The sequence below is a fragment of the Bombina bombina genome, chromosome 5 (assembly GCF_027579735.1).
Source record: "Bombina bombina isolate aBomBom1 chromosome 5, aBomBom1.pri, whole genome shotgun sequence".
Taxonomy (NCBI): domain Eukaryota; kingdom Metazoa; phylum Chordata; class Amphibia; order Anura; family Bombinatoridae; genus Bombina; species Bombina bombina.
This window is the reverse complement of record NC_069503.1, coordinates 21,603,237-21,614,277: the sequence shown is the minus strand read 5'-3', so window position 1 is coordinate 21,614,277 and position 11,041 is coordinate 21,603,237. Positions and strand designations below refer to the sequence as shown.

Below are 11,041 nucleotides of genomic sequence, written 5' to 3'. Positions count from 1 at the left end.
AAATTGGTGCCCAGAGTGTGAGAAGCGGTTTACACTAAAGCCAGGTCACCAGAGTTCATAAAGTGGAATTTATTAAAATGACTTTCATGTGTGTAGAATGTGGCGATACTTTTCAACAGAAAAATCAACTGCAGTGTCTTTTAAATATTGAAAAACTATAGAAAGTCTAATTTCACTTCTCATGTATGGATTCAAATGGGAAAAGCCATTCAGTCGTACACAGTGTGGGAAAAGCTTTACACAGCGGATTCGTTTCATATTACATCAGACGACTTGCACAGGGGAGAAACCTCACACACGTGCACAGTGCGGGAAAAGCTTTACACAAGAGGTTGGTCTTGTTTATTATGAGAGGAGTCACACAGGGGAGAGACCTTACACACGTGCACAGTTCGGGAAAAGCTTTTCACAAGAGATTGGTCTTGTTTATCATGAGAAGAGTCACAAAGGGGAGAGACCTTACACACGTGCACAGTGCGGGAAAAGCTTTACACAAGAGATCGGTCTTGTTTATCATCAGTGGAGTCACACAGTAGAGAGAAAATTTTTAAAAGTATAGAAAATATATAAACCATTTACATACAAACAGCATGGAGAAAGCTTAAGATCTGCTGGTCAGCCACTGTAAGTTCTCCTATTTATTTTTTAAATTTATTGTAAAACATCCCTAATTCATAGAATAAACTTTATATTTCCTTCTTAATACAAGGGAGTCCACGGCTTCATTCCTTACTGTTGGAAATAATGAACCTGGCCACCAGGAGGAGGCAAAAACACCCCAGCCAAAGGATTTAAAACCTCTCCCTCTTCCCCTATCCCCCAGTCATTCTTTGAAAACGGCAACATCCTGTGACGAAAGGCAGACGCTTGGTTCAGGGACGTGCAGGATCTGTGGGTCCTGCAGGTCATAGCTCAGGGATACAAGATAGGTCAAATCTCATCCACCCAAGGGCAGATTTCTCCTCTTAAGCCTGTCTTTAAAGCCAGAAAAGAGGGAAGCCTTTCTGGGGTGCGTGCAGGATCTGTCCTCCTTAGGGCTCATTGTCCCGGTTCCTATCGCAGAAAGAGGTTTGGGATACTACTCAAACCTGTTTGTGGTCCCAACTTTCCCCAAAATTCTGGACCTAAAGTGCTTAAACAAGTTTCTAAATGTCCCCTCTTTCAAGATGGAAACAATATGGTCCATTCTTCCTCTAGTTCAGGAAGGACAGTTCATGACCACTATAGATCTGAAGGAGCCTACCTTCACATTCCAATCCACAGGGACCGCTTCCAGTTCCTAACGTTTGCGTTCCTGTATCAGCACTTCCAGTTCATTGCACTTCTGTTTGGTCTAGCTATGGCCCCAAGAATCTTCACAAAGGTTCTGGGAGCTGTCCTGGCTGTCGCCAGAACCCAAGGGATAGGAGTAGCTCCCTACTTAGACGACATTCTGGTTCAAGTGCCATCCTTTTGTCTAGTAGAAGACCATTTGGTTTATCTTCTCTCTCTTCTTCGATCACATGGATGGATGATAAACTTAGAGAAGAGTTCTCTAATCCCAAGCACCAGGGTAGAATTCCTGGGCACTATAAAAAATTCAATATCCATGAGGATATTTTTAACAGACCAGAAATGGTGCAAACTAGCTTCGGCATGTCTTGCCCTCTGGACCTCCTTAAGGCCCTCTGTGGCTCAGTATATGGAGGTTTTTGGTCTCATGGTGTCCAGCATGGACATAATTCCTTTTGCAAGGTTCCATCTCAGACCGCTACAGCTGTGCATGCTGAGGCAGTGGAACGGCAATCATTCAGATCTGTCTCAACAGATTTCCCTGGACAACCGGTTGAGAGAATCAATCTCTTGGTGGCTCTGTCCAGATCATTCTGGGAGATTGAGCCTCTCAGGATGGGGAACTGTTTGGGGTGCCAAGAAGACACAGGGCCTGTGGTCTCAGGAGGAACGCTCCCTTGCGATAAACATTTTGAAACTTCGAGCAATCTACAATGCTCTGAAGGCTTGGCCTCATCGTCTGGGTTCGGCCCAGTTTATCAGATTTTAATCAGACAATATAAACATGGTGGCTTACATCAGCCATCAAGGGGGAACGAGAAGTTCCCTAGCAATGAGGGAAGTATCTCGGATTCTGGAGTGGGCAGATGCCCACAGCTGTTCGTTGTCAATGATCCACATTCTGGGTGTGGACAACTGGGAAGCGGACTTTCTCAGCAGTCAATCCTTTCATCCGGGGGAATGGTCTACATCTCAAAGTGTTTGCGGAGATATGCTTCAGGTGGGGGACACCAGAGATAGATCTCATGGCGTCTCGTCTCAATACCAAGCTACCCAGATATGGGTCGAGGTCCAGGGATCCTCAGACGGAGCTAATAGATGCATTAGCGGTGCCTTGGAAGTTCAATCTAATCTACCCTTTTCCGCCTTTACCACTCCTTCCTCGAGTAGTGGCCCGCATAAAGCAGGAGCAAGCGTCGGTAATACTGATTGCTCCATCGTGGCCACGAAGAACGTGGTTCGTGGATCTAGTGAGGATGTCATCTTCTCCTCCATGGAGGTTACCTTGTCGTAGGGATCTGCTGGAACAAGGTTCTTTTATTCATCAAAATCTATATTCTCTGAGGCTGACTGCATGGAGATTGAACGCTTAGTCCTAGCCAAGAGATGGTTTTCTGAGAGAGTTATGGATACTGTTATTCAAGCTTGTGAGCAGATTGCTTGTCGCATCTATCATAAGGGGTGGCGAATCTACTTATTCTGGTGTGAAGAGCGTGGTTTTTCTTGGCATACAGTTAAGGTTGCCAGGATTCTGCTGTTTCTCCAGGATGGAGAAGGGTCTTTCGGCCAGTTCCTTGAGAGGACAGATTTCGGCCTTGTCTGTTTTACTGCACAAGAGGCTCTCTGAGCTTCCAGATGTTCAGTCTTTTGTTAGGGCTCAGATTAGGATCAGACCTATGCTCAGATCTTCAGCTCCACCTTGGAGTCTGAATTTGGTTCTTAATGTTTTGCAAAGGGCTCCATTTGAGCCTATGCATGAAATCGATATTAAGTTGTTGTCTTGGAAAGTTCTCTTTTTACTGGCTATTGCTTTGGCGCACAGAGTATCTGAGATTGCCGCCGTGTTCCATTCGGATAAGGCTGTCCTATGTACTAAGTTAGGATTTCTCCCTAAAGTTGTGTCAGATCGCAACATCAATCAAGAGATTGTGGTCCCTTCTATGTGTCCTAATCCTTCCTCTTCGAAGGAACGTTTACTTCATAATTTGGACGTGGTTTGTGCCTTGAAGTTTTATCTTCAAGCTACTAAGGATTTTAGACAAGCTTCTTCCCTATTTGTGGCATATTCTGGGAAGTGTAAGGATATCCTTTTGGTTGAGGAGTCTTTCCGTTTAGCCTATGAGACAGCGGAACATAGACCTCAGAGAATTACGGCTCATTCTACTAGAGCAGTGGCTTCCTCTTGGACCTTTTAGAACGAGTTCTCCGATGGGCGGCCCCCTAAATTATAATTTTCTTCTGGCACCTTTTTATACCCTGATATTTCTCCTACTGTTCCTTGTTCCCTCAGCACAATGACTGGGGGATGAGGGAAGTGGGAGAGGTATTTAAGCCTATGGCTGGGGTGTCTTTGCCTCCTCCTGGTGGCCAGGTTCAGTATTTCCCAACAGTAAGGAATGAAGCTGTGGACTCTCCTTGTACAGAAGGAAATGAAATTATCTGGTAAGAATAATTTATACTTTATACCCTTGGATTCTACACATCCACCCCAAAAAATCAGAAACCGAATAATATCAGACAGCCCATATAATCGGAGATATGACGATCACCAAACTCTAGATTTGTCAGAGCAGACATTTAAAGAGAATGATCAACAGATGGAACTTGACTACACATAATATGCGTAGACATCAAACATAGGATCACCCAGTATCTCAAGAAATATTTCCCACTGACGATAAACCTTCCACATTTACTGAAAGTTCAGAACATTTTATAAAAAAGGAAACTCCTCAATCCGAGAGAAAAATCCTTTTGCATGTACCTTTCTACTTAAAGGGACCGTCTACTCCAGAATTTTTATTGTTTATAAAGATATAATATCCCTTTTTTATCCATTCCCCAGTTTTGCATAACCAACACAGTGCAGATAACAAGCGCGTCTCTTTGCCGCGGTGCAGATAACAAGCGCGTCTCTTTGCCGCGGTGCAGATAAGAAGCGCATCTCTCTGCTGCGGTGCAGATAACTAGCGCGTCTCTCTGCTGCGGTGCAGATAAGAAGCGCGTCTCTCTGCTGCGGTGCAGATAAGTGCGTCTCTCTGCTGCGGTGCAGATAAGAAGTGCGTCTCTCTGCTGCGGTGCAGATAAGAAGTGCGTCTCTCTGCTTCGGTGCAGATAACGAGCGCGTCTCTCTGCTGCGGTGCAGGTAACAAGCAGAGGTTCGTCATCTGGGAGGGGATTCCCCCTTCTGATCCAGGAGACTGCAGTGGAAATTTTGTTTTTACAATAGCTAAATTATCTTTATATCCGCATTTGAAATAGCTGATTTTGCCTGTGGTGTCCTTACTTATACTGAAAGTTTCTATACTAAAATATTGGAAGTAGAAAAGCTGTGTAAACCTATCTAGCAGAAGAAATTATACTACCAGTGGGGGTTAGGAGAAATAAGAAATACAATGTTAATTGTTATCTCTAAGTATTCACCTTTGGTGTACATAGATATTTTAAAGAAGCATGTGTGTTCACAGAAAGTGATACAATCAGATTTCCCTTAAAACTCAGTCCACTTTAATGGGCTGAACCTTAATCAATTTCTCATACATTTTATACTCTGCAGTTTGAATAACGTACTTGGAAACATGGAGCTAAATGTGGGACAATACAATGTGTGTTTGAAATATTTAGGCTATAATGACTCCTGTGCTGCTATATATTGTGTACACCACAGAAAATGACGCACAAACAAATGTATAATTTTTTTCCATTTAATATGGTGCTGTTTTCTCATGATAATTTTGTAAACTAAAAATGCTGAAAATGTGGTGTCATTTGTGTAGGTACCTGACACAGACAAATCATTAAACTTATGTGTAAATGCAACAAGGGCCAAACAACTACAAACACCTCAAGCACGGGGTTGTGAAAATGGCTCGGCAGTTAGAGTTTTGTCTTAGTACAATGTCACTTTAATGTTGATGGTTCATGTTAAACATTTGCTGATAGGAGGCAATGATTCCATTTCTTTAACATACTTTACTTTTATTATTTTATCATATTATAACGAAGGAAAAAATAAACTCCCAAGTAATTTGAATTGCAAGGAAACATCTATTGACTAATTAAATTGTTTTACAAGCAAATGGCTCACACAGGTGTTTCAATGTAGAAATAATTTGCTTTTTTTTTTTGCATTTTTCACTATTATGGTTTAAACGTAAGCAGCACTAAAAAAAATGTAATGAAAATTTTTATAATTTCAGCATTTGATTTTTTTATGTTTTAATTACTTTATTTTTTAGATAATGTCTTTGATACAGCACATTCACCCCAGAGACCATCTATAAGCATGATAAAAAGACAATGCAATAGCACTTAGTCTGAACTTCAAATGAGCAGTAGATTTTTTTTTTTTTTCTGACAAATTTCAGTTATGTTTATTTCCACTCCCCCCTGTATCATGTGACAGCCATCAGACAATCACAAATGCATACACATGCCATGTGACAGCCACCAGCCAATCACAAATGCATATACGTATATGCTGTGAATTCTTGCACATGCTCAGTAGGAGTTGGTGACTCAAAAAGTGTAAATATAAAAAGACTGAGCACATTTTGTTTATGGAAGTAAATTGGAAGGTTGTTTAAAATTGCTGCTCTATCTGAATCATGAAAGTTTAATTTTGACTTGAGTGTCCCTTTAATACCAGATACACAGAGATCTGATGACCAGCAGACTGTAGACACGTCCCAGCAGACTATACAATACAATGATAAAGTGACGGACACAACCTGTATACAGATCAAACAGGAAGAAACAGATCACCCCATATCTCACCGAATAGTTCCCACAGAGGATAAACCTTCCACGTTCTCTGTGAGTCCAAAACCTTTTATAAAACCGGAAACTCTTCAATCCAAGCAAATAACTGAAGCAGACGAAAAGCCTTTTACCTATAACGGATGTGATAAAACCTTTACAGGTAAGTCATCTCTTATACAGCACTAAACTCTTTATACAGAGGAGAATCTACCCACCCGCAAAGTGTGGGAGCATTTTTATATAAACATATAGCCTGACAGATGATGAAAGGATCCACAAAGGGGAGAAGCCATTTACATGCAAAGAGTGTCGGAAAGTTTTTATACAAAAAATATAAATAGAATAATAAAAAAATAATCCTGCAATCACTTTTCAATAGCCAAACTTCTCCGCCATTTGCCTTATTTGGAGGATCCAATCTGCTGCTTTGGTCTACAGACGACAAGGCTAGCCTTGTTCATTAAATTATTATAAAGTACATTGGTTTGCAATTGTAAACTGATAAAGCCAATTCGGGACGGATATGTAGCAGGGTTTGCCTTGATAAGTCAGCATGTGCATTTCACATTCTATGAATTAGAAAATACTCAATTTTCAGAGCTAGATTACCTTGAAAGGGGACTAAATAAATACTGAGAATATATTGCATTTTTTTTTCATTACATGTAGCTAAACACTTTAAAAAAATACCTTTGTGTGAATCTATTGATGGATACTCTGCCCCATTGAAGAGTTCATATTGGACGGAAGCTATTCACACCAAGGAAATCGTTACAATCATATAAAATATATAACTATTAATATACACAGAGCAAGGAAAAAACATTAGACAAAAGTCAGATCTCATTATCAACCATCATAAATACACCTAACTGTACATTAAAGGGACACTAAACCCACATTTTTTTTCTTTTACGATTCAGATAGAGCAGTAATTTTAAGCAACTTACTAATTTACTCCTATTATCAATTTTTCTTTTGTCTCTTGTTATCTTTATTTGAAAAAGCAGGAATGAAAGCTTAGGAGCCAGCCTATTTTTGGTTCAGGACCCTGGATTGCTCTTGCTGATTGGTGGTTAAATGTATCCACCAATCAGCAAGCGCTACCCAGGAGCTGAACCTAAAATGGTCCGGCTCCTAAACTTACATTCCTGCTTTTCAAATAAAGATACCAAGAGAACAAGAAAAATTGATAATAGGAGTAAATTAGTTGCTTAAAATTGCTGCTTTATCTGAATCATAAAGGGACACTAACCCCAAATGTTGATTGTTGATGTGGATTCAATATAGAAAAAATATACAGGCGTTCCTCTTTCATATTTAACTATAAAAATGTACAAATACATAGCATTGAAAGCCCAAGAAATATAAACGATTTAACATTTGAAATGAGCAGAAATTATAAAGATGTTCTTGTGTATAATTTATATATTCCTATGATATTTTCTACTTTGTTTTTTCTTTTAGATAATGTCTCGAATACTACATCTCCACACCAGAAAACAGAAAATAATAGATTAACTCCAGACAGCCCCCCAAAAAACAGCTCTAAAGACGATGACCAAACTCTAGATATGTCCCAGGAGACATTTCAAGATAACGATCAACTGATGGAACTTGGACTACACATAATATGCGTAGACATCAAACAAGAGGAAATAGATCACCCGATATCTGAAGAAATATTTCCCACAGAGGATAGACCTTCCACGTTTGCTGAAAGTTCCGAAAATGAAGCTCATCAATCTAAACAAACTATTGAATCAGAGAAAAAGTCTTTGACATGTACAGATTGTAAAAAAACCTTTGCACATAGGTCAGCTCTCCTCCAACACCAAAAGATTCATACAGGGGAGAAACACACCTGCAAAGAGTGCGGTAAAGATTTTACACAAAAATATAGTCTGAGATGTCATGAAAGGATCCACAGAGGTGAGAAGCCATTTGCTTGCACAGAGTGTGGGAAAGCTTTTACGATAAAACAAAATCTTAAACTTCATGAAAGGATCCACACAGGTGAGAAACCATACTGGTGCCCAGAGTGTGGGAAGCGGTTTTCACACAAGCCAGGTCTTCTAAGTCACAGAAGAGTTCATTTTGTGGACCTTAGTAAAGTGGAGCTTTACAAAGAGACTTTCACCTGTGTAGAATGTGGGGAAATTTTTCCCAAAAAAAATCAACTGCAATGTCATATGCGGTTTCATGAAACTGTAAATCCATTTACTTGCAATGTGTGTGGGAAAGTTTTTTCACGAAAGGGTACATTGAAAACTCATATGCAAATTCACACAGGGGAAAAACCATTCAGTTGTAAAGAGTGTGGGAAAAGCTTTTCTCATAAGACTCATTTCGATTCTCATATGTGGGTTCACACAGGGGAAAAACCGTTTAGTTGTCCAGACTGTGGGAAAAGCTTTACACAAGAGATTGGTCTTGTTTATCATCAGAGAAGTCACACAGGGGAGAAACCTTACACGTGTACACAGTGTGGGAAAAGCTTTGCACAAAAAGGTCATTTTAATACTCACATGCAGATTCACACACGTTAAAAAAACATTTAATTATATGGAGTATGGGAGGTTTTACACATCAGATTAATTCATTCTGTGAATGCTTTTGCCCTGAGCATGCAATAGGATTTTTTGAAACGTCACATGCTGTATTTATACACAGGGAAAATCATTTACTTAAACAGAATGTGGGAAATTTTATACATGGATGAGTCAACAGAAATCTCATTTGTGTATAAAGACTGAGGGAAACCAAATGTACAAAGTGTAAAAATGCTTTGTATGAATCTAATGGTGGATCTTCTCACGCAATGAAGAATTCATAGTGGGCTGAAGTCATTTGTGTGTAATTAATGCAGTAAACAAATATGCAGCTACCAAACTATACAGGGGAGTAACAGTTTATTTGCAAAGTTTTGTAGAAGCTTTAGACAAAAATGAGATTCCTTAATCATTGTAAGTGCTTCTAATTATTGTTTATTTTATTGTAAATCTCAGATCTAAATTTCTTTTCTGTTGTCCCATATTTCTCATGTCCTTATTATACTCACATCTGGCACTGCCTAAACTCTGTTGAGAAATGGCAAAACCTCTCCTCAGACTACCAAGACCACATCATTAGGTTAGTTTCTACCTAAACATTATTGTTCAGACTCCACCAAATAAATGATCAGACTAGTATCTGCACCACCAGTGCTATTCATTTAGATCGCACACAATAGAAAGCATTTTATACAGAATGGGGGACTAGTTTTACATATTGTATTCATGTGATTCACATGAGAAAAAAAACATTATGTGCAAAGACACTAGTGAAGTTACCAGCAGAGAAGTCCAAAGTAACAATTTAAAGATGAGTAGCTGGATAGTCTGTCCATAGAGCACAGTACAGGCAAGTGAGAGGCAAAAACGCATAAATCAGGATACTAGCCAGCGTCAAGATCAAGGAAACAATTCAGGAGCAGGAGTGCCAGTTTATCCATAAAGAATCATCAAGCACAGAACTGGTTTTTATCCTCATCCTCATCCTGGGTCCTTGGTGCAAAAATACACTCAGGGTAATTTCATATGCTAATGTCACAAGTATAACTACCTTTAGCACAGGTAACTTTATCCAGAATAGCATTAATTTCACAGGGAGGCTCAGATATGGTATCCTAAGTACACATCTTCATAACTAATTTCAGTAGAAGGGCCAGCCTTCTAACCATAACTAACTTCTCCTTATACACTCTGTTAATTAAAGAACAAGCTTGGAGAGAAATAAGGGATCCAATACCACCCACCTCACTAAGCCTCTTCAAAAGAGCACCTGGAGCTGTGCCCAGAAAGCCGGGCCTGACACTAATCTTCATACAGTAGAGCGAGGAAATGTTTCACAATCTAGTTACTGACAAACGAGAAACCTGTTGTGTCCATAGTATTTGGCTAGATTTTCTCGCAACAGGAGATTAATCAAATATTTGAGACATGGTTACGTATGAGAAGAATCACTCAGGTAAAAACTGACACACAATAGTAGAATCATGCACAGACTTGATCATGATGTTTAAATGATTTAGTTCATATAGTTAATTTGCCCTTATTATGATATATTGTATTGTTTCTGGAAGAAGCTTCATTTTACAACAGGATATTTGATGTGATACGGCCACAGAGAAGAAGCAAACAAACATAAGATAAACTATAATTTTGGATCATATTAGTTTTTGGTCATTACATCCTATTGAATGAACCCTTTGTGTACCACAGTTGTCTTCTCCATGCCAAGCGTTGGACACATTTATGTTTTTGGCATCATAAGTTAAATTGTGTTTTCTTTTCATAATATAGTTTACATACAGAAATGTATCTATTGCTTTTTGTTTGATAAGCATCAGGTTATCTTTAATATTGCACATGTTGAATTGATTAGATGTCATTTGACAATGCTGTAAAGTTTCACTAATAAAAATTGAAGATAAGTTATTTTAATTTGCATCTTGTTTTTATATGCCACATAGTTTATTTAGAGCATATCCAAGCAACTGGAAAGTATGTAACTTCAACATAAAATAGAGGGCTTCCAAGCAGCCCACGGTTACATTGGAAATCCAGAATCCACAGGTAAATCTAAACTGATAAACTGTATTTTGGCCCATATAAGAAGTGTTTTGTGTATATTAGGGGAGGCATGTATTCCAGGATGCTTAATGGGACAGGACAGCCAACAATAACTACCTAGCTGGAGTATTAGCATTTAGTTATACTCAAGCTAAAACATCTTTTATTTTCTTGAGTGCACCACTTAATGATATACTGCATGGTAAGCAGCAATACAGTACAGTGCCAAGACGGGTCTAATCAATCTTCCATTTATGGGCATGGTCTAAGCATAAGAGATTATCAGCCAAAGATAACTCTTCTCTCCTGTTTTCCTCTATGGATGAAACATGTATGGTCTTCACAAAGGGTTTTTGGGGACATGCCTTGTTGGGCATTCAAGTGAAATAATTATT

The 11,041-nt window shown here is 39.2% G+C and overlaps 1 protein-coding gene across 1 annotated transcript in view; it reads left to right on the top strand.

Moving 5' to 3' along the window:
- Positions 1-10,517, top strand: part of LOC128661243 (oocyte zinc finger protein XlCOF6) — a 49,412-nt gene extending 38,895 nt beyond the window's left edge. Inside the window, exons 5-6 of the mRNA XM_053715522.1 lie at positions 5,921-6,193; positions 7,501-10,517. Coding sequence (XP_053571497.1) covers positions 5,921-6,193; positions 7,501-8,582 — 1,355 coding nt within the window. The 3' untranslated portion in view covers positions 8,583-10,517. The remainder of the gene's footprint in view (positions 1-5,920; positions 6,194-7,500) is intronic.
- The last annotated feature ends 524 nt before the right edge of the window (positions 10,518-11,041 follow it).